The following is a 24,547-nucleotide window of genomic DNA, read 5'->3' on the forward strand; positions in this document are numbered from 1 at the left end:
GTTGTTTTATCTATCAAAACTGAATTTAGTTTTTCAGTTGTATGGTGGTATTTATTTTATTATAATCAGTATCATACCATTTTCTCTGTTAAGGAGCAGAACAAAAAATACATAATGTCTTTTGCTGAATGGATGAGGTATTTCTAACTTGCTAAGACGTGACTCCATACAAAGTTAAGATTTGAATTCAAGGAAGGACTCTAATTGTGCTTTTGAGAATGTAAACCTAGATGTCTTGGAACTTTTATAAAAGGCATTTGAGCTTCCATGGGAAGAATAAAACAAAATTCTTTCAGAAATAATAATTATGGGAATTAGTGATTCACAGTCAGACTGCCATTCACTGCATTAACATTTCTAGAGTATTTAACCATTTAAGAGGAAGAGTGTTCTTCAATACAACAATTTTGACTACTTGCACTGCTAATACCAATGTAAGAAATAATAAATATGCAGTATGTCTTTTGTGGCCATGCATTCTCCGTAGGTTTCTGCAATGCAGCATTTCTCAGTTATGTGCACCAAATAGTTCTGCTGCCCGCTGATCCTGCAAACTGCAGTTTCATAACAAGTCTCATAACAGGTTTCGAAAGTAACAGAAGTACATTTGCACCAAGTGCATAACATACTGTAAAACTCATTGTCACGGGATGCTCTTAATGCCAAAAGTCAAGATGGGTTCAAAAAGCAACGAGAAAAATTCATGGAAGAGAAAACTATCAAGATAAAACTTCTGGCTCAGGAAGCTGCTGAGCTCCAGAGTGCCGGAAGCTGGGAGGATATACAGACACGGTCCTGCTTTTATCTGTTCCTAAGCATCTGCTACTGGGCACCGCAGAGGCAGGGCACTGGCTAGAACTGACCTTTGCTCTTACCCGAAGTGCCCTTCCTTATGTTACTTTCTGACATAATGGGACTGTTTTGGGAGGATTGTGACTTCCCTGAACACTTTGTGTAACAGTTGGTCAGCCATCTGATTCACCCATGACTTGGAAAAATTATTGGTATGCCTCAATAGTGAGGCATTTGAAATTTCTGGAGGGTGTTTCACCTATTGCACTAAATCCTGCCGAAGGAAAGGCGTGACAGTCATGGGAAGGCACTAACTTCCATGAGACTCTGTGTTGATGCCATTCTGTAGTTTGGCATCATCCCTACTAATCTCTTGTAATTTCTTCAAGTGCTAAATAGTTATTTGTAATAGTGGTTTATGTGTGTAAATATTGTGTGCATCACAGTGTTCTAAATTAGTGAAAGAAAGAAGAATTGCCACTGTTGTTCCTTTGGTGATAGTACAAAACCTATATGGGTATCCATGGAATAATTTAAAATAAGACTTTAATTTCTCCAGAAGACTGGATGCCATCTTTCAAATCCTCCAAGAAGGTAGTGTACAATAGTACTTTGTGTTATAACATTATACTTTGTCCTAGGAAATGGAACTTGGTTACGCTTTCATTGGCTTTTATCTTGTTCTTACTCAGATCACATCAATGCTCGGTTGATAATGTAAGTTAGTGAATAATGCCAGCCTGCCTTCAGCGGCATTTGTTTTCACTTCCACATTTTCCTGTTGTAAGCTGCAACCCTGTTTGCTTAATGGATGAAAATGCAGACAAAATAGAAATGTGCTTCAAGATTGTACATCAAAAGATTTGCTGTTAGAATGCACATACAAACTGCCCTTTGCAAAATGTTTGGATGGATTACTGGGAAATTTCCTGAACCCAGTCCTTGCAGCAGGAAGGTTGGAAAAAGCCTTTCCTGAACTTCTGCTGATAATGCTTTGTGTCAGCCTTGTATGGAGTGTTTGAGCTATGTAACACTTTCACCATGAGAAAGTGATCTGGTTCTGTAATCTGACTGCAGGTATCATTTACAGTCTAGGTTTGTGTCTGCTGGAGTCCCTGATACCTCAGAGAACTCACCGTCGAGAATCCTACTCACCCCTTCAGTGATGGCACTGACCAAGGCAAAACAGCTCTCACTTAACCAGAGGGAACGCCGTGATGAAAGAGAAAATAGCAATAGTGTAGATAAAATGAGTACATTGCTCTTTTTGCACAATGTTTGGGAGAGAAATTTGCTTCCTGTGTGGATGAGCAGCTGAAAACCAAACAGGTTTATATTACATACTCCATTACAGTCAAACAGTCCGAAGTTTAAGCTAGATTTCTCCCTGGCTGTTACACCTATCATACCAAAAGCTTTTCCACCCTGAGGAGTATTGCTAAAACCTGCTGTAGGTGGAGGCAACCTGAAAGGTCAGCAGCATTTGGGTAGGAAATAAGGATCAAACCATTTGAGAAAGGGATACTTTATGCAGAACGGGCTCCGACGGTGTTTCATTCTGGAAGGTTAACTCGTGTGCGTACCTCCAGGCCACGACTGTTAGCACAGGACAGATACCCAAGCATGCTGCTGGCGGGACGGGATGTCGGGGTAGTGAGACAGACTTGTATCATTTCTAAGTCTTACCAGCGTAGCACTGGCTACCACGTAGTGTAGTCAGAGCGCAGTGACCTCCATGAGGGGTGGCTCTGTCAGACGAACCTTTTGCCACGTTTTTTCCCTTTGGGAAGTCAGCAGGATCAGGAGATGCTCCATATTTTGGAGCAGGGCACTCGGCCAAAGCAGGAGACCGGCTCCGGGTGCTGGGTGCAGAATGCCCGGGGACATCGGCAGGCTGCAGTGCGGCGGCACCGCTCCCTCCTGAGGGAACGAGGGGCCGGCGAGCGCGGCCGGGATCCTTGGGGAGGGCAGGCGCTCGCCCATCCCCGCACGGGGGGTTTCAAGCCCGTCCCACCGGGACCGCGCTCGCTGTTAGGAACCCAGCTACGGGACGGCCCGACAGAAAAGTGCCCGCCGCTGAGCCGTTCCCCCTCCCGGCGGCCCTGTGCCGGACCCACGCGTGTCGTCACGGCTCCCACACCGCGTCTCGCCATCCCGACCGGGACGGCGGCCCCTAGGGGGGGGGAAGGTCGCCATGGCAACGCCTCACGACCCGCCCGCGCGGCACGGGCCGGCTCCCCCCGCTGCCACTCAGGCAAGCGGGCGGGCGACGCTCTATCCCTCCTCTCGCTCGTCCCAGAGCCGCGCCTCTTTGCTAGCCTGGGAAGCGGCCTAGACCATAGAGTCGTGCGGAAGGCAGGTAGGTGCTCGGCCGCGGTGGCGTGTGGGATGCGGGAGGGCTCCGCGGGGGAGGTGGCGGATTGGGGCCTGGCAGCCAGGGCACAGGCGGAAGCGGCCGCGGGCTCAGGTAAGCACTGGGGGGGCCGGGCTGGGTCCTCCGGCGGGCGCCTCCGCCCCGCACACCGCTCCACACACCGCTCCGCCTGGCCGGTGCCCGCGTTTCGTGGCTGGGCCGGGCTCGGCCCTGCCTGCAGCCGCCAGCGGGGCGGCGGTACGGGCTCGGCCCGGCCCGGCTCGGTCCCGGAACTCGCCCGCGGCGGTGGCGGTGTGTGCTCCGCGCACGGGCCCAGCGGCCTGACTCCGGCCTTCCTCCTCTGCCCGGGGCGCGGTTTCTGAAGATGATGTGTGAGGAGGAGAGAAGCGTGTCGGGACAGAACCCGAGAAACCCCCCAGCCGGGTCTCGGGCCGTTTCACGCACCCGTTTGAGCACTCAAGAGCACGCCTTGCTCTTGAGATGGGGACCAGGCCTCTGTGCTGCTGGGGTCTGCCCGGCATAGCGTAGCCAGAGATGCGGGAAAGTTCTGTCTCCAGTGGGCATTCCTCAGATGTTTTTAAAATTGCAACACGGAGCGTGGGCAGCTGTTAGGAACCAGGGGGTGCTGCGGGAGCAACGCAGAGCCCACCGCTGCACAGAATGATGCATACCTGACTTGGCAACAGACAGAATAATTGCTTTACACTTTTTTTTTTTTTAGGTCTTAAATTATTATTCACATGCAGGTTAGAGACTGCACGGAATCGTGGGATTTAAGCATGATTTGGAAGTGATTTAAAATACTAACTTAGCACTGTTTGCTATGCATTGCCAGTATGTACACAATTATAGTTAAGCTTTGTGGGTGTGAGGCAGAGCTGCCTGTTTCCTGGTGACTGATCGTGGCTAATGTGCTTTGCTTTTTAATGTAAAGAAAGCCCCTGTTTTTCATGTTTGCAAGTCTGTTTTACAGTATTTTTCTCTGATATGGTAACTTTGGGAAAATACTGTTAAAGCTGCTTGGGTAGGAAGTACATAATTGCTAAGACTCATTGTTAATATGAATGGTATCACTGCTGCCTATCTGCTTTCTGTGACTGTATGAACTGAAATAACTGTAAGAAAGTTGTCTAGAGTAATATGTTAACGTTGAAATGGAACTTTAAATAAAATATTTAGGATTAGAGCTCTAGATTAATGCATTGGGTTTTTTTAGACCTTTTCCTTTTAAGAACAGTGCTCATATGTGATTCTTCTCTCTTACTTGCTTAGTCCTTGTCTCCCTTTGCTGTGCGTATGTGTGCTGTCACGTCACCAAAGTATAACAGAATTTTTAAGGACACAGAAATGTGACTAGTTTTGATGAACAGCAAGGCATTTGCAATAATAATCTATATTGTGTGTCATTGGTTCAAATACATTATCAAAACTAAGTCTGTAAAACTTGCGAACACTGCATACTAATTCAAAGACAAAGCAGTGGCGTACACTCAGCTTGGTCTACCTGCGGGTGCCACAGCTCGGTTTCTTATTGTTGCATTTACTGTTAAATTCTGTGTTTGTTGGAAGTGGTACAGTCATCTTCCTGAATAAGTGTAATGCAGAAATGTATTCAATTGTTAATGTGTAAGAGAGGATTCATTCAACTGATAACATCTGTTTCTAATGAGGAAAATGGAATTGCCTGGGATTGTTGATATGGAGGGAGTGATGCTTCTCCGTGGGAGCTTCTGGGAGGGGGTTTCCAACCAGAGGTGAGGACTAGCTATGAACAAAGCATGACAGAGGGAACAGGCTCTGCTTGACCTGCTGTTGTTTGATAGAGTTGGGTGATTCATACAACTTGTGATAGCGTAAGCTACCAAAAAAAAAAAAGTTAACTGCTTTGTATTTGAATACTACCTCTATATCCAGTTTGGAATTTAGTGAGGAAATTTTTAATTTTCACAAAACTTCCTTGCTACTCTGTATGCAAGACACTTGGAGATGTTCTAAACTTTTTTAAAAATTATTTATGTGTCTCAGTACTTGACTCTGACATTTCTTTGTGGGGTTTTGTAGCTGTTCTTGTGAGAAACCACAAATATTGGTATTATACTGAGATACTCTTGGTGTTTCTCTGTTTGCTTTAAGTCTGAAAATGACACAACACAGAATGCCAGTGTTGTTCAGACCATTTCCAGCACTTGGAAACCTACGTAAGGAACCAGAGAAGGCAGTAAAGACTTATTAAGTTATTAAAAACTTTTTAAAAAGTATTGGAGTTATATAATCTCAGATGGAAAGAAAGAGGCCTCACTTGATAAATCAGGAGGGCTGTTCTGCTTGTAGAGATGGTTGTTAAGGTCACTCTGAAGTGATTATTTTAAAATGTTGTTTAATATCCTTATATGGAAACACTCTTTGTACATTTTTCATAGCGTTTTCTTTGTGCTAGTTCCTATTAAGAAGCTCCCAGCCTGCCTGTTCCTAACAGTTTACTTCTTGCATCCTGACAGGAACAAAGGAAATGACCCATTTTCCTTCCCCTCTCTCTTTCTCCCACTGGAATACTTTTCTTAGCAGAAAGCAGTAGGGTGGCATGTTCCCGGCCTCTGTATTTGTAGAGGAGGCAACCATAACTGAATTTAGTGGTGATCTGCTCCCTTGTTTAGGATAGGAATTTGTAGGGATCCAAAATGAAACTTTGTTACGTTATCTGAGGTTCAAAAACCGATTTGAGCATTCCTATACTGTAGCATAGTGTCCCTTTTTTCTGCTAGACCTGCTAAATGGGGCCCACAATTATTTGCAAATAAAGCTTCACTGCTTTTTGCAAGTTAATGCAATTGTATCTTATCCCTTCCTTTCTCTTTGGAATATTTTGCATGTGCTACTTTGTTTGTCTCATAATGATTGAAATACTCCTTTGAAAATCTAATGAAAATGGAACAGTTATGGCATGTTCTGTTTTGCCTTAGTTGTTTTTTGGTTGTTTTGGGTTTTTTTTTTAATTTTATTATGGAAAACTGATGAAAAAGGAAACATTACAGTTTCCAGATGCGGCACTATCCAGAGTATTAGTCAGACACTCAACTTCACGTTATTTTACTGTTTGCACAGACAGACTTCAGGATTTCAGCAGTCATTGATGCGTAGCGTAGTCTGGTCCATTGACAAGTTATCACTTGTAAGCAATGCTGTAAGCTCTGTGGTTATTGGGTGCTGTAAGAAGATGTAACATACGGTATTTTGCTAATTACAAGGTTTTGATTTGTAATGATACAGTAAAGCTTCAGAAAGGCGGCTCATGCTCATCTGGGGAAGTTGGCTGGTTGAATAATTTTCTAGGAAACCTCATGAGGGCAGCATTATGAATTGCAAAATGCATTGAAGCTGAATAACTGAGGATTCATTGGAACCTCAGTGCCTTATTTAGGTGTTGTGGAACAGCAGGGTGGGTTTTGTTTGTTTTTTTCCCAGCTAACTTTTAGTTAGCATATTTCTATTCTAGCAAAATACAGCGGGAAGTAACTAACAGGATGCTTGTTGTACACAGGCATTTAAGCATGTGCTGCAGTCTTAGTGTGATCAGGGCAGCTGTCTTGCAGCTTTGGCTACAGCAACTTTTTGGTCAGAGTAAGACACAAGGTGAATGTGGTTTGCCCAGTAGGAAATGGGCTTTGTAAGTCATGTTTGTGGAATGATTTATTGTAAGTTTAGTTTTTTATGAGATGACAGGCTAATTTTGAAGCCAGATATGCCATAATCAGTTGACAGTTTTGACTCTTCGCTTTTTAATCAGGTAGCTTGAGTAATATTACAATGAATGTGACTATACTGTCAGTTTAAAGCAGAGTAATTGGACAACTTGCCATACATATTTAAATCTGAATTGTTCCCCCTTCTCACCTTTAACTATAGGCAGCTTTCTCACCTGTAACTATGGGCAGCTGCTGTGGGTGGCTTCTCATGTGGCATTACTATGAGAAATGGGCTCAAAGGTCTGTCTACATCAGCTCTCAGACAGTGACTGTTTATGAACTTTTCTAAACTCTTGAATTACGTTACTGAATTTATAGACAAAGGTGACAACAGAGGTTTCCAAACGTAGAAACAAGATGTGGACAGAGCAGTGAGTTACATGGTCAGTGAGGCTGTGAGTGTCTTTAGGGATCTGTAACACTGATTGGCTGGAGACTGGAATGAGCCCTTGCATGTTGGTCAAAGAAAAATAAGCTCTGTTTTTTCAAAACCATTCTTAAGGGAAGTTTCCTAGGCTGATTTGAGGAATACCCAATTAGAGGCAGTCATAAGATGATTAGGATCAGGACCTCCCTGTTTTCCAGGCAATGGATGTATTAGGCCATCACTAGTAAGCAAATGAACTAGATATGGGGGAAAAGTAGTTGGAGGAGAAAAAAACTCTTTCCTTGCTGACCGGGTGGCTGGTGTCTACACAGCTGCCAGGATTTGAAATACCTGCTTCAGGGCAAATGAAATACTGTTTGAGCTGAAGACATGTTTTCTTTACAACTCCAAGTTGCAATTATGCTAATGTCGACTTTTCCTCTAGTCCAAAGCTTAGTATTTCTCTGCTAAGATTTGACTGTCAAACTGCTGGTGTCAGAAACTGGACTGTATCCTGCTAGAATGACTCCTGCTACCCAACAGGAAGGCTTTTCTATCTGAACACACAGGTGCCTGCATAGGTCACTTCCCCGCTTTCCCAGGCCAAGAGCTGTGTTGTCAACAAACCAAGCTGTGAAGTGCTCCTGCCACTTCTGTGTTTCCTGTCAGTGCTCTGTGGCTGCTCTAAATAAAAGGGCCTTGCTATTGCTGTGATAACTAATCTATAGCACAACTAACATCCTTGACTAAAAGATAAGGGCTTGCCAAAGCCCAGCTGTTCTGGGTGTCTGGAACTAAAGAACAAATCTTTTTTGTAGTCCTTCATTCAGATCAGGGTGAATTTTCATGTCCAGCGTGGGTTAGCCAAGTGCCAAGGTTCTGCAGTGTTCAGTGTAGTGTTCACATTCAGCAATAGTACTTTGAAGTGACTGAAAATAATGTTATAAACTTTACCTGGAAATCCCATAGGTCTCCTGTTCTCGGGATATTTTTTGTATCTAGTCATAATTCTCAAATATAATTTTTTGGACAACAGATTACATTCACCTATTTGTAAACCATATTTTTCCTTCTTTAAAGACAGGATGGATGAAAAATCTTTAAGGATACTGAATTTTAGTATTTTGAGTTTTTAAAAAATCTTTCCATTTTAAAACAGCTAATGTGCACTATGGATTTTATTTTCCAGTGTCTGAAACTTGGAGTGACGAAACATGTCTCAATCAGGTGAAAAAGTAAAGGTAAAGACATGGCTGCACAGCCAAAATTTTGTTTAGAATCTTTTCAGCTTCTGAAAATACTTGTGCCTTTACTGAAGCGGTAAAATAGTGAATAAACAATACCTTATTGCTTGAGATGCGTATCTTAAAAGTAACTGTTTAGTAGAAACAGAGCTTGCATGTGATTCTAGTAATAGGCTCTCAGATGTTTGCCAGACATTCAGTGTTTGCTTACACATTTAGAATGATGCCTTTACCTAAGGAAATTTCGTTTGACAAACCTTCATTTCTAATGTTTTTGCCCATCTTGGTGGCTTTTAAAAGGATTGGTAACAAATAACTAATTGCCTTTTAAGTGATTTCCCCTGTATCCCCCCCACCCCACTGGAAGTACAGCATTGTATAAAAACTGTTCTCATCGTGAACTCAGCTGTGAAGAAAACATTTGGTTCCAGCTAGCTCATAGGTCCCTAAATCAAGTGGCTGCTGTTCTTGTTTAGGCTCCTATTAGGTTTTCAGTCAATTGATAACAGATGGTAAAGCAGACTGCCCTTTTTATAGCCCACATCTCTCTGATAAGTTATGCAGGCACACTTCTTTTTCCTGCTTTTTTTGTTAGAAGTTGAACATTGTGAAGATAGGTGAACAGCTTAACAAGCAGAAGATAGATCTCTCTGTGAATGTATCTTTATAATCCCTGCATTTCTATACAATGTTCTTGTTTTTCTACATGTGAGTGTATGCATTATTTATTTTTATAGAATACAGTAGCAGCAGAAACCAAACTTTTGACTGCTAGCTTAAAATGTTTGGGATTTTTAGCTATGTTTACAGCTTAAGACTGATAATAGAGTGTTCTTGCAAGCTTGCAGTTTTATTTATTTTTTTAATCCAAGGAGAGACTTTTGTTTATGGCATAGCCCAAGGTACTTATCAGATTTCTATTTATATCAGACTGCTTGGTAAATGGGCCTGTTTCAAGGTCTGCCTTGCTATAGCAGCGAAAAATTGTTTCATTCTCTATTTTTCCATGTGCTTTATATACCTCTGCACTTTATTGTATAGCATTAACAGAACTCTGTTTCAACTTTTTAGGGGGAAGGGGATCTCATTTATACTCAACTTTTGTTTTCCTGTCAGTTTTCTGACTCAGCAGGCTATGTGGGGTTCGCTAATCTGCCCAACCAGGTTCATAGGAAATCTGTGAAGAAGGGCTTTGAATTCACACTGATGGTGGTTGGTAAGTGACTTGTTTAAGTATTTTTGAGTGGTAAACAATAACAAAAAAATTTTCGCACATAGATGTATGTATCTTCCTACTTAGCAATTGACTGTTATGCAGAAGAAAAAGTTTTGAACATCTATATACTCTCCAATTAAATCTCTTACTATTTGTCATGTTTGGTGGGAGGGAGTATTTGTAGTGATTAAAGATGATGACTTTGAGCCAAGAGGACATTCTTGTGTTCCTGACTCATGATCAGATGGTAGGGATAGTTGCTTAATCTTTGTCTGACTCCCACTTCCCCAACTAAAGGCATGAACGCACACAGTGAATGTCTTGCTGTTGGAGTGGTGATGCTATTCTTGTGTTTTCTGCTGTTCTATACTGACTTACCCTGTTATTATAACTAAATTTTTGATTTGCCTGTTCTGTGAACGAGCACCTGTAGGAGTCTTTGCTGGAAAGTCCTTGAGGCACAAAGCTGTTTTAAGTGACACATTGAATTACACTTGCATTGAATCAGTTTAGTGTTACACAAGTGCAAAGGGAGTCCACAGTACTATCACCTTTTTGTAGTAGTTAACCTTGGAATTACATGTTACTGAAAAATGAAAATGAAGAGAGATGCATAACACTTCCTTCTTATTCCCTGTGCTCTGTAGTAACCTTTGTGATTATTTGGTGACTGAGGGTTCAAAAATGTCTGTAAAATAAATAGGTAATTTGTGATAAGTGTAGAATTTTTTATTTCATGTAGTTTGTGGTGATAAATCTGCATCTCTAAGATTAGGCTAGTAGCATCTAAAATGACATAGCCAGTTGTTCTAAATGCTGACTGACTCCTTTGATTCCTTGGGTTAGGAAAAAAGTGCCTTTTTGAAATTCAGATTTAGTAATTGCATTTACAGGTTTAACTCTATTACTCTGACATAGGACAGAATTTGTATGACCTGAAGTTCTAGAATTATGGAACTTCTCAAGTGAATTTTGAATAATTTTCTTAAGATTTTCTGCTTCATGTTTCATAGGATGTGTATGTCCTAACTATAAGGGTGCAAAGCTCGACTGTTTGGGATTGCTTTATTTGTTCTCCCTCCTAGCAGTGTTCCAGGTTCAATTTCTAGCTTAGGAAAACCTTAAAGCTCTCAGAAATTTTCAGCAGGAGAGTTACAGCTCCTGGTTTTGTAAGTTTAAATGGCGGGGGGAAAGCTTTTATTTCCCTGAAGTAACCTATCTCTAGATCTATAGTCAGTGCTGTATGACCTTTCAGCTTTTATTATGAATCTATTAAACTTAGCATTTTCATGTAACATTTATTAAAAAACCACTAGAGGCTTGTTTTTCCTGTGTTTTTTAAAGTGCTTAGCTGAACCTTTGATGTTTTTATCTCAAAAACTAGGGTGGATCCTGATGAACAAATTATTTTTCCTCCATAATGTGAGCTTGGGGAAAGAGGAGGTGCTTTAAAAAGCCTCAAATAAAAGGTGTATATGCTTAATAACCTGAATTATTTTGTTTGTAGGTGAGTCTGGCTTGGGAAAATCCACTTTAATTAACAGTCTGTTCCTGACTGATCTTTATCCAGAACGTTATATTCCTGGAGCTGCAGGTAAATGTGCTTTTGCAGTTCCTCCAACGCATACCCTATGAAATTTCATGTTCTTTCAGTTAACATTGCTTCATGCTGATAACTTCACTCATGAGACTCTTTCTTCACAATGTCTAGATGTATTTTAATCCTCCAAATTATAATTTTTTGAGCTGTCATTTTTCTCATTTATACTTCCTTTCAAAGACTCAGCTTTCGTTGGTTCTTCATCAATTGTTATTTAAAAAAAACAATCCAAAACCCTATAGGTGTCGATATACCTAAATGTGGTTTTGCTTTAACTCCCATTTCCTCTAATGTTTTTTGCCTGTAATACCTTCAGTCCTGGTTAGAGCTGTAAATACCTTTTGACAAGAATTTTGCATGCTTCTGAGTATTATAATTCTATTTTTGCATATTTTCATGAGTAAATCCCCCCTTTTTTTGTTCATTGCTTCTTGTTTATTTACAAAAATGTGGTGTTAAATTTTGACTACCTAGCTTGTTTTTTGTCATATAGGTTACAATACACTTCAGACTGCATTTCCTCCTCTGTTGTTCTCTCCTGCAGGGGTTTCTGCAGCAACTGATAGGCATAATAACAATCAATATATTATTTTATTTTAGAGAAAATAGAGAGAACAGTTCAAATTGAAGCTTCTACAGTAGAGATAGAGGAGCGAGGGGTGAAACTGCGTTTAACAGTAGTTGACACACCAGGATATGGAGATGCCATTAACAGCCAGGACTGGTATGTGTGTAAATACTGCTTTGCTTGATAGAGTTTGTATCTTATGCAGACACTCCTGTAGTGTGTTTGTCTGTCTGAACTTAAGTGATTCAGCTAATGATCTTTGGATAACTTTGATGTACTAAAAGGATGCAATAGGTTCATTATTCTTAACATTAATGGAGTCTTATCTTGAATTCAAGGTCTTTTCTGAGTCCTTGCAGTTAAGCACAATTTTCAAAGCACTTCTATGTTCTGGGTGCTCATCTTCGTATCATCAGTGATGCGATCATTTGGTTTGTGTGAGCTTTCAAATCAAGTTTCTCTTATAATTTTTGTTGCCTAAAATACACATCTCTAGTAAAACTGTATTACTTTGTACAACTTTCTGTTTCAGTTTTCTAACCACTTTTATGTTTTTAAAAGGTTTGGTTAGTGTTCTCTAGGCTATCTATGATTCTTCCTCAAAATTAATGGACTTTCCTCCAGTAAGGTTCTCTGTGACAACTGCTGTCAACTTTCCGTCTCCATAGCTGCTCTGATAGGGCAGGATTCTGGCAGAGGGAAATTTTTTGTTTGTCTTTTTACTTTCTGTGCCTCTGGCCCATCCAGTTTCCTTGTTCTTAAGACAGTACTATTCATTCCCTGTCCTTTATATGTACTACTAGAAATTTGGTTAGAACTGCATTTTTTTAATCATGGAGTTACTACTTGGCTCTTGTGTAAATATCGCTGATAATCTTTAATGACTGAAATAATTGTCTGCAGATACGCTGTACAAGATATGTAATTACTTTAGCATGAAGATCATGAAGAAAGAAAATGGTAAAATAGCTATGAAGGAATTGGGCAGTCTGTAACAGTTTGTTCATAAATGTCATTTCCAAATCATCATCATCATGCACTTTTCTTTAAAAAAAACTGGTCTTGTGACAATGTCTTTCAAATAAAGATGAGATATATTAATGTGCTTACTAGGATGCTTGAATTATTCCATTGCAAGTAGAAGCTAAACTTTGAATTTCCACAAGGTTGTCTTTTAAGAAGTGCTAACAATATTTATTTTTGCTTAGCCATTAATTTTTGTTGACACTTTTTTTGTGGTGGTGGTAGTAATCCTAAGGCAAACAAAATGTCACTGTGCAGAGAAAGGGAGCATAAAACTCATACTGGTTGATTTGGGTTCTTCAGTATAAGTTAAAGATCAGGAAGGAAGCAAATAGCTGATAAAATAAACCTCTGTAATGCTAATAGAATGTTTTGTAATCTTTTCTTGACAGAATGCTGTGTTGCCTGGAGGATTTTGAAGAACGTGATTATCAGACATAGTTTTTCTTTCTGTGGTGTACTGTAGAAACACAGCAAAAGCGAAGGCAGTGAATTTATATAATATACTAAATGGAAGTTTGAAAGTAAAGCTGTAGTGGGATTTTTATTTTTATCTTCCTCCCACTTTGCCTACTTTTTTACGTTGGAAAAAAATGAACTTTTAGAGTAACACTAAGGCATCTTTCTGGATCGCAGCATGGTCTTGCTTATTTTGTGCACTGTTGACTAGAGCTTCCTTCCGCTGGAGCTAAGAGCTCTGCAGCCTGTGTATTGTGTTACATAGAGCTCTTCCTGTTGATTGTGTTCTAATGCCCTTTGTTTATTCTGCTAAGATGTTTCTTAGGGACCTACGTGTTCAGATTTTTCCCCTTTCTTTTTGGAGACTTACTAAATAGAGTCATTCCATGATGATTCAGACCCAGTAGAACAATTTACTGGTTTATACTTGGTTTTCTGTGACAGATCTTAAACATCAAAATACATTATGGGAACAAATAGTACTTTCATACTATAAAATAGAAAGTTGCAGTTAATTTAAATTGTCTCTCTCTCGTGCCACTTATGTCACATGGAAAGACTTTGAGCCATCCGTGTCACTTTGACAAAGTCTGTTTGTCTTTACAGGATGTCATAGGGACTTGGATGGATAGACTCTTTGTTTCAAACTGCAGTCAAGACTAACCCAGTGCAATTACCTTCCTTCCTTGTTAGTTCAGAGGAAGCAGCAAGTTTGTGTTCTTGAACTTAGGCTTGTGTTCAGGAGCATTTACTGCAATTATGGTTAACCGGTAGATGGTGCTGATCTTGATCCAAGTTTTATAAAGCTTTTTTTTTTTTTTTTTTTTTTTTTTTGGAAAGCTGGAATTCATGCAGATTACCTGCTTTTCAGGGTGATTAATTTTACTATGGTTATTTTTGAACAGAGGTAAATCAGACTGGCACAATGTCCCTAGGAGGCAGCAATCATTGATCCTGTTTCAAATATCTTTCTCCTGAGTACGTTTCCTAATGGCTTTTGGTTTCTGTCATTGGATTGGTGAAAGGGCTTAATTTTAGAGTTTGACTTTCAAGGATGGGAGCTGGGATCAATTTTTATGTATTTTCCATCACAGAAGAAGTGCTAGTAAGGATTTTGTGTTGTCAGGAGTTTGTCCAGGGGGTCTCCTGGATTGGAAGAATAACAGTGTTGGATTGGGAAACGAGTTGTTATAGATTTAGCACAACACATTCTCTATAGTAGATTATTTTTTGTTTTCCAAATGCTATTATACTTAAAGCAGCCTGTAAAAAAAGGTGGATGCTAACCACAGTTAACCGTAGTGATAATTTTTTAGATTCTGTGTGGAGCTTTAGTGCTAGCTGGAGTTTTGTATTCTAGAATCAAACTACACCTAGGAATGCTCTTGGCATCAGTTTAGGTGTGTGTTTGGAGAACAGCAAAATTCTTTATGGTGGGAGGTTTGAAGTGTAGATTGTCTCTTCCATGCATAAGGATATTGGGATCGTGAGAGAAGTATGTCCTTAACCTAACATCTTTCATCAGACAGAAAGAATCTAAGGAGAGCGAGAAGAAAATTTCTTCATGCACAGATTTGGGATCAAATCTGATCTCACAAGGATGATTGACGGAAACAGTTTACAGATTAATTTATTAGATACTGCTGATCGTACACCTTTTCTCATCTTGGTTGAAGTGTTGCAGGTCATTCTTTGATAACTGCTTTCTGGCTGCTGCTAACTTTCTTTTTTTACTGGCTTATGTTAAGTTGTATTTTGTATTTTTTGGCAGCTTGGTAATATTGTTCATTTTCCCCCAGTGGGCTTAAATGCAACTGTTGTGTTGTTTGCTGTTACAATACAGGATGTGCTATCTCCGAAGTAATGATAGCGCAGTGGTATAAGCCAGGTGTTTCCCGGAAGTCAGGAGGTACAGGACACTAACGCCATATTTATAGGGAAAATTATAGCTGTTAGAGCTAGAAGGCTGCACGTAAACTAATTACATTGCCAGAGAAATGTGTGATAGTTGCTTTCCCATTGTTTGTGCTAGGTTTCTGTCTCAATATTTGTACGTCTTCAGTCTCGTTACCTTTCACCAGCTAAGAGGAGAAAGTATCTGAGATCAACAGGAACATAAACCATGTTGTCCCTTTTTGATGTATTTAGGTATTAAGATGCTAGTTCTTAAAGACCTAAGCAGCACTAAGGTCAAAACCCCATAAATTCCACGTTTTGCTGTGTCGTCTTCTGTAGTATGACTTAGAACAGTGCAAATCTTCCAAAGATATAAATGTATGTATACCTGCTCCACTATGAATGTATTCCTCCTTGATCCAACAGCTTACTCAACTTTGGAAAGTCAAATTCCCTCCAGGATCTCTTCCATCATTCTTTCATTATCTTCATTACAGCCACACAGCCCAGGGTTAAACTTCACTGGCTGTCACAGTACTTGCCGTCACTCTGTTCATTTTCCAGATTACTAATTCTTTGTTTGTGTTCTCTTGTTTGTTTCCTCCTTAAATTTCTCCAGTCAAATTTGTACTTTCTCAACCACAGGAATACTATTTTTCAAGTTAAGCTTTCTGCTCAGTTTTTCTCCAAGTAGTTTAAGATATGTTCATGACAGACAATCATCTGCCTAATCTTATCTTCATCAGTGTGTTCATTTCCTTTCCCCTGCAGTACTTAATATAAAGTGTCCTTTTATATTAATGTTTTTTGCAGGTGTCTACATGCTCTGGAAACTCTTAAAACAATCTTAGTAACACATTGTGTTTTCTTTTCTCTCTCTAGTCACTGCTCGTTGTATCTGATTAATCTATATGATCAAATTTTGTGTTGCTTTACTACTTTGCAGGGCATATTTTAAATTGCCTTGAACTAAGTAGGAATTACTTTCCTTTGCCAACAGAAAAGGATTCTGTAAGGTAGCAAAAATAGCTTAATAAATCATGTGATGCTTTAGTGCATGACTTGCAAATGTATTTGTACTTAATTCAGACAGACTAGAATACCAGAATTTTCATAGGTAACTATAGAAACCTAGCTCTAAGGTTAGGGTTGTAAATCAAGAGGATATCCAGGATATGTCATTTGTCAGCTGGTTTAAAAACAAGTCCTCACCCTCTACCCCCAGAAAATAAGAAGAAAAATCCTCAATCTTCTGTTCCTGTCTGTGTTGTCTCAGCACTGAGTGCTTTTTTCTGAGCTTGCACTTGAACTTTTTATCCAGTGGACAGAGCAACACTTGAAAGTAGCTTCAGGCATAAATAGACGCTTGGTGGTTGCCATGAAAATATCTTTTTGCATTATCAAAGTACTTTTCCTCAGTAGTAGATACAATGCTAGGAAGCTGAATGTTTTGTAACATAAATGTTCTTAATAAAAGCGTGATTCTCCTCCTTCTGTTCTTATCTTTTCATGATTCTTTTCATTATTTTAAAGCTGATCTAAGATGCCTCTCTTTCTACCCCCCCATACCACAGCTTCAAAACAATTATCCAGTACATTGACAACCAGTTTGAAAGATACCTTCATGATGAGAGCGGTCTAAACAGGCGCCACATTATAGACAACAGAGTCCATTGCTGTTTTTACTTCATCTCTCCCTTTGGGCATGGGTAAGAAAATGCTCTTGAGCTCTTGTATTTTAGGGTGTTATATTGTGTTCATAAGTCTGTTCATTACTTGAACTGGAAACTTAACTTTAATGTTAATTGAGTTGCTTCCTACGTTGTCAGTTAGCCAGTGCAATTAAAATGGTCTTTGGGGATTAATGCTCTCCACTGCTTTGTCCTCTTTTTGGCATTTAATATTGTTTTGAAGCAGTCAGTATTATGTTGTTTATCACCCAGAAACATAAGAGCTTATAATATCCAATTTATCTTATAATGACAATTTTAATTGCAATTCAGCTTTTACACAACCAAGCTGATAAGCAAGTGATCTGGCTTAATTTATTCTGGAGATACTATTTATGTAGATACTTGAAAAAAAAATTTTAATACATTTGGTCTGTTAAAAAAAACAACCCAAATAAAAACCCACCCATTTTTTCTTTCTTTCCTCTCTCTCTCTCTCCCCCCCCCCACCCCCTTTTTGGCAGGCTGAAACCATTAGATGTAGAATTCATGAAGGCTCTTCATGGAAAAGTCAACATTGTTCCTGTGATTGCCAAGGCTGACACACTGACGCTGAAGGAGAGAGAAAGACTGAAGAGAAGAGTAGGTCTAACACTTGATCCTGAGAACAATGCCACCAGTAAAATGTTAAAGCCAAATATAAAGTAAATTCAAACTGAAGAGGGGTGAATGATATTGGCCAAGGACCTAATCTTCAGGAAGTGTGAGGTGGGAAATCTTTGCTGAAGTCTGATGTGCTCTACCAGTTACACTTGCTGAGAATCTGGCCATTCTTGGCTTCATCTGTCTTAGCAAGCAGTGCATCCCAATAGAGCAGGTTTTGAGCAAAACGGTTTGTAAGGAGGGCTCAAATCATCCTGAAGTACATGTAGTGTAGATGTTTCAGACCAACTCTCGTTTAGTCCAGTGGACTGAATGCCTGTTAGTGATGGGAGTGCATTAGGTATGTCCTGAGAGTGTATCTTTAGGTTTAGTTTCATCCAAAAGAAACTTGGTTTGCGTACTGTAACTGCTGCGTGGTTTGTAGCAAAATGTTAAGTTGGGGTAATTGGAAACTTGCTTAATAAGTGCATCCAGGATACAAACTAAAACCCATGATACAAACTAAGACACTGATATAGAGGCGGGGCAGATAGGCTAATATATATAAAAAATATATAAATATATTGTTTGTGGAGCTGCTACTTTTTATAAAGAAATTATATCTGATCTTTGAGCCGTGTACTTCAGGCTCAGTTTTCATAGGTACTTATTTTTTGATGGAGCATTTGGTAGCAGAATGATGTTGAAAAATTTGTAGCAGGTGTTTAAGTCGAATGTTAATTATTTGACTGTATAATTCATTGGGAATCTGAATGTTCTGCTTTGCCAGTTCAAATACATAAACCGACAGAAAACAGGTTTTAGCTACAGTCATCTTTCACAAAAGCAGTTCTTAGGTGAAATGATGAGGAACATACTCTTACCAGGTTTTAATACTTGCTGTAATCATGTTGGAACTCTTTCTTCTGCACTCCTTTTATCTGCTGCTTGGTGGCCTCTCTTAGCGTGAAGCATAGCACAGTGCACGTGCTGTTTGACATTTGCTTCTGTGTATTGTTAACACTGGATTTTAGCTGAAATGTGGCAGTAGCGCAAGCAAACGTGTTTCCCAGTGTAAATTTTGAATTGCTTATTTTCAGTACAATGCTGTAAGTGATGTTAGATTGAGGGTTTATGGTGTATGTTTATTGTGGAGGCTGGAGATGAATCACAGGTTACATATCCTGTGATGAACAGATCAATTTAAAGGCAACCTGTCTTGATCATATTTGGTGCTGATCTGTGTCTAGTTCTTTCTAGTATGAGCAAAATTACTTTTAACTAACTAGTCTTTAAAACAGTCTTGACTTACATAGATGGACACCACATTTACGCATTGGCTAAATATAACGAGATGAATGGCACTTATTCTGTAGCTTGAGGGAGTGGTTAGGAAACAGGTAAACAAATCTTCATTATTTTTGTACTGTTGGCAAAGGTCACTCTACAAACTGAGTTTATACGAAGTCAAATGTATAATGTGGTTCCAAAGCTTTGAAAATCTAGCTACTGTATATTGTTCTAACTCAAAGCATCTTGGCTAACAGAATCTCTAATCAAGAATAAGAATCAAAATCTTGCTTTGGTGACGCAGCTTGAAGTCTTAGTTTTTTTAGATGTTTCTGCCATTTGGCCATCAATCTAAAGTAAAATGTTTTTGTTTTGCCGCTTTGGACTAAGCAGCAAGATCAGTTTGTGGTGCTTGCAAAGGAAACCCAGCTTGGAGTAATTCCTGTTTGGTCTTTCTGGAATTCAAAGTTATTTTTTAAAACTCTTGAGTGGGAAGAAATGCAAGGCAGTTTCACAAGCTGTGCCATGCAAGGCTGCTAAGGAAACCTGCTTAAAAGAATGACTTCATGAGAGGGGAACTAATATTTTGACTTTTTTTTAAATTTCCCATGGGAAGGCTAATCTTTAGGAACACAGAATCCTCTGAGGCCAATAAAATTCAGATTTGAAGAAGCAAAATGCTGTTTCATTGTTAGGACCATAAAATACAGTTTGTTTTTATTGCAATTCTTTTTCCTTTCAGGAAAGCACTAGGTTTAACAGCTGTAATATATTATTCTAGCACCCCTTGTTGTTGGCTTTCCCGTTATTGTTTCACTTGCATTTTATCTTTGAGATCTCAGCCAGGTTAAATGTCCTTTCTTGTTTTATGCAGCTACTTAAAGGCATCGCAGTGCAGCACTGCTCCACCTATCCCAGCTGTGCATCTTTTATTGTCATTTGGTGACAATTTAGTTATCTTCCATTTTGCAAAACAATAACAACATGCATTGAATTAAATGTGATTGTGTGAATATAACTTTTCATTGCAACACTTATTCCTAAATGTCTTTTTTTCTTTTAAAAATATTGCTTTCTGTGTTGGTGTGGGCTCATATTTTATTCAGTGTGTGTGCACGTGTGTGAGTGCGGGGGATGTTTATATACCTGGCAGGAAAATACTGTCATGGGAATAACTGTGGCTTATACTTGGTCATTCCACTTGTAATGGTGTGAAGGATTGTTTTATTTTAAACAGCTGTTTAATAATCAAGCTCAGGTTGGACAAGTCTTATTTATACCGTAGCTATTGGTTGCCATCACGACATAGTATTGTTGGGTTCCTTGATCCTCTGAGAAGGCTCATTAGGACCACTATGTCCATTTGAAGTTTGATTGTGTTTGTATTATCAAGTTAATGTCCAGTTATATATGTAGTAATGACAACACAAGTCCTTACATAGGCTTTCTGAGTGTTTTTATGATTACATCAAAACCTTCCACCCATTTTTTCCCAAACTCTGTCTACTGTAAGAGTTCACTATGGCAGTAGTGCTACTGCTTGGTTCATGTGCTGGTAGTGGAGTTACAGTTGCTATTCGTTAGGGGATAATAATCTGGGAAGTTTGCACGGTTAACCTTTTTCTGCAGAGACATCCAAGATCCCTTGGAGGAATTACTGTGTAATCTCAGCATTCTTCATGCTCTCCTCATACCACCACACTTTCTTTAGTGAAAGAAAATCTTGTCAGTGCATTTGATGGGATTTCTGACTTAAATATTTTTAATAGTATGGCAATAGAAGCATTCTCTTCAGTTTTGAAGAGAGGATTGACTTGTACCACCTTCTGAAACTGCCAGAGGCCTGGAATTATGCTAGCTGCTTACCCCTGCAGTGATTTCATTAGGAAAAGAATGTATACAGCAATACATGTTAATCTGAGACATTAGTGACAATGAAGAAAACTGGTTATGGATGGCTTTTCTCTTAGTGGATTTTGAATAACTTCCACCAGTTTAAGTGGATAATAAGCTTTTATCTTTTTGATTCAAGAGACAATAGGCACTGTCTTAATTTTTTGTACATATTAAATACACAAAAATATACTTTGACACGAGCTGCGTGGTTTTGATGCTGTAACTAATGAATCCCTTCTACAAATTCATTGCTTTTACTTATTTTTTCATATGAACTTCACTTTGGTTTTGTCTGCTTCTGTATTGTGCTCCATGTAAATCTTCTGGGTTTTTTAATGATATACTTGCTATGTTTTCTAAAAATGCATTTATCTTTTGTGCTTTTTAAAAAATCTTTAAGCCTGTGTTATTTGGCACTTTGGATGTTGAGTCAAGTGCATATATGTTAGTCTTCAAAAAGTGCCCTGCAAGAGCGCATTGTATTACAAATATTTTATTAGTTACGCGACTAACTTTCGTAGCAAATAGTGTTCTAATTCTGATGTTTGTTCCCCACATACAGCTACAGATTGTTGCCTGAAGGTCTTGATGGCATCTTGATATGTTTATTTTAAATCTTTATCTCTGTATCACTATACAAAAATAAGCTAGTTAAGGTCATATGCAAAGAAACATATATTAGGAATGTCACAAAATGCATTTAGTTAGTGAGCCTGTCTGTCCCTGAGTGGACAGACAGGTGAGCTGCTGTTTGTGTTTAGCTGTATCTGATTTTGCAAATTGTATCACCAATAGATTGCAAACAGCTTAATCCAGAGGTAATCTTGGCAAATGTTTTGGCTTTTTAAAATGCCCGTTACTAAGCTCTTAAAAAGAGAACCTCTGTAGTTAGCGAATCTCAGCATTATTTTTAAGATACTTTTTTTGCAATAGTAAACCAAAATCTTTAAAATCCAACCAGGTCTAGTATAGGTTTCATTTCTTCATTTTAAGGATGCGATTGATTTCCCACTTAATATTTCTTTCTTACATCTCAAAACAGGTAGGTTGCTTGCTGAGTGCTTTTACACCTTGAATGGTTCTTTCCAGTCTGTTGAATGAAGAAAAAAGTAAAATGGTGGAGATTTTTTTTTCATAGGTAGAATGAAATTAATGCCATGTAAGGTAGTCTTGTAGCACATAAACTAATTTGGTAGTACGTAAACTCAAAGCATAAGTAATGGCAATTTCTGCTAACGATTTTTTCTAAGCATTATCAAACTACTTAAAGCGGAAAAACACTCTGAGTTTTCTAGATGCAACAGACTAGTAAATCAATTATATATATTTTTAACCTAATACCTCCTCAATGAAATAAGAATTTATTATTCTTCCTTTTTTTGTAAACTTCAGGTTCTGGATGAGATTTCTGAACATGGCATTAGGATTTATCAGCTCCCTGATGCAGATTCTGATGAAGATGAGGAGTTTAAAGAACAAACCAGAGTTTTAAAGGCAAGTTTCACTCCTGATTTATTATTTTGCTGCAGTAGTTCTTCAAGCCTACAGTATGTTTAAAGGTACTTTATTCCTTTATAACATATTGAAAATTCAAGTTTTCTTTGGATGTTGACTCTGAATTATCCTTTTTTTTCCCCAGTCTCTGCTTCATCACAATTCCAAATGTAGTGTGTTGTGACTCTCTTTTCTTTTCTCTTTTAAATGTAAGCAACTCTTCACCAAGAACTGTAATTTGCAGTCTGTTTTCTGACTCAACCTTTTAACATGCAAGCAAAGAGAGAATGTGTGTTATAGTTACTATACTAATTAACAGCTTTCCTCTTGTTAGAGCAGATAATAAAGGTTTTACTGAAGTAATTTCCTGTCAAATTTGTGCTGTGGTACTTGCAAAGGTGCCTGAAGAATGTATCTGAAATTCTCTCTCTAGCTACTTTAATCTGTATCTGAAGTATGTTTCTGTTGGCTGCTTTCCATGTATGATCTTATGTCAGATGACACATTATGCCCAAACTGTACTTCAACAACAGTCAAGTGTTCCTAAAGCAAAGCGTCATTTCCTTTTGTGCCTCTGTTAAGACAAACTGATCCTAACAAAACTACAGGTGTTAATTATGAAAGGCTGCATTGACTAGGATAGGATTTGTTGGGTTTCTGATGTGGAAAGATTTTAGTAGAGTGCATTTGTCAACATTTCTTTTCCCCCTCTCCTGTCTGTTACTTAAAAGCCTTTGTGCTTTCTTTCAAAGAAAAACAAAACACAAAAAAGTAATGAGTCAAAAATCAAAACAGTAACTTGTTTTCTCTCTCTCAACTAGGCTAGCATTCCCTTTGCTGTTATTGGATCCAATCAACTTATTGAGGTGAAAGGGAAAAAAATCAGAGGCCGTCTGTATCCCTGGGGAGTTGTTGAAGTTGAAAATCCAGAGCACAATGATTTCCTTAAGCTGCGCACAATGCTGGTGTGAGTAATGATAAAATTATCCCATCTCCTGTGGTGACGTAACTGATACTATGACTAAAGAGTTACAAGAACATGAACACCTTAATTCAAAACTAGCTCTGATGGCAGTGTAGAGTGACTTTTCATTGTGTGCACTTTCCCAAGCATGTTTTGCTGCTGTAATCTCTGACTTCAGAAAATATATTCTACATTTTACATTGTCAGATATACATGATGGTTTTTATGCCTTACGTGAACTGAGTTGATGGCTTTACGTATAAACTGAAGTTTTCTTATAGGGCAGTGGGTGGGGTAGAGAGAGGCTTTTAAAATACTAAGTGATTAATTCAACTGTGAAGAGTATTCTAAAGGCAGAGCTCGGTTTTCTTGGCCGTATAGGAAGTCCTATGTTAAATACAATACCCTGCCCCTTTATGAATTCAGCTGATATTCTGCTTGTGTAGATGGTTTTAAGTGATTTATTTTTTTTTAATGACATCTTGCTATTGTTGGAAATTGAATTCAGTTGTGCATTTCTGATTTTGGTCTCTCCTGGGCAGGGATTGCCCTCTGCTGGTCATTGGCAGCAAGCATTTTTCCTTTTTTTTTTTTTTTTTGACGATTGAAAATTGTTAGGCAATGTCAGCTGTTATGTGAGCCAAGGAGCTCCACCTAGTTCTCAGTTACAAATTATACTTAATACCACTTGAGTAAAAAAAATACTTTAGGAATTAAAGTATCTTTCTGAATAACTGCCTTTGCAAGGTTCTTAACACTACAAAGACTGGTATAAATAACTCCTATAAAGTAAATAGTGAACAAGAGGAGGACAGCATACTTTGGGTCTTTGAAGAATATTGGTGGGAGGGCACTTAAGTATGAATTAAAGACCAATAAACATGAAAGCGATGTTCTGGCTAGCTTTATGGCAGGCCTGGTCTGTAAGGATTATTCTTCCAGTAAATACATCCTCTATATAAAACAAAAATAGAAGATAAAAGGGTGTTTTCCATCCCTTTGACAAGAAGGACAAAGTGTTCAGTAGCCCTTTGCTTGTTCTAGAACGCACATGCAGGACCTGCAGGAGGTGACCCAAGATTTGCACTACGAGAACTTCCGTTCGGAGAGGCTGAAACGAACTGGCAAGTAAGTACGTGTGTGCCTTTGGGCTCTGCTGCCTATGAATCTCTTGTTTTTCCACTGTGAGGTTGGACTTCTCTTCCTCCTAACTAATCCCACCTGTAACTAATTGTTTCTCAGGAGATTTCAATCTATGGAGTTACTGAAATTTGTATGAAATGCTCTTCTTGAAGAGGAGTAATATGTA

At 38.9% G+C, this 24,547-nt stretch overlaps 1 protein-coding gene across 5 annotated transcripts in view; it reads left to right on the forward strand.

Moving 5' to 3' along the window:
• Nucleotides 1-3,020: 3,020 nt before the first annotated feature.
• Nucleotides 3,021-24,547, forward strand: part of LOC129213989 (septin-2) — a 38,071-nt gene continuing 16,544 nt past the window's right edge. The window contains exons 1-11 of one of the 5 annotated variants that reach the window (XM_054844955.1): nt 3,178-3,259; nt 3,888-3,912; nt 8,466-8,517; nt 9,637-9,736; nt 11,244-11,330; nt 11,937-12,060; nt 16,857-16,991; nt 17,477-17,594; nt 22,173-22,274; nt 23,096-23,241; nt 24,283-24,366. In XM_054844955.1, coding sequence (XP_054700930.1) covers nt 8,491-8,517; nt 9,637-9,736; nt 11,244-11,330; nt 11,937-12,060; nt 16,857-16,991; nt 17,477-17,594; nt 22,173-22,274; nt 23,096-23,241; nt 24,283-24,366 — 923 coding nt within the window. In that variant the 5' untranslated portion in view covers nt 3,178-3,259; nt 3,888-3,912; nt 8,466-8,490. Of the gene's footprint in view, nt 3,538-3,887; nt 3,913-8,465; nt 8,518-9,636; nt 9,737-11,243; nt 11,331-11,936; nt 12,061-16,856; nt 16,992-17,476; nt 17,595-22,172; nt 22,275-23,095; nt 23,242-24,282; nt 24,367-24,547 lie in introns of all 5 variants that reach the window. The other 4 variants (XM_054844953.1, XM_054844952.1, XM_054844954.1 and 1 more) reach the window with 4 other exon arrangements.

The sequence above is a fragment of the Grus americana genome, chromosome 16 (assembly GCF_028858705.1).
Source record: "Grus americana isolate bGruAme1 chromosome 16, bGruAme1.mat, whole genome shotgun sequence".
Lineage (NCBI taxonomy): Eukaryota > Metazoa > Chordata > Aves > Gruiformes > Gruidae > Grus > Grus americana.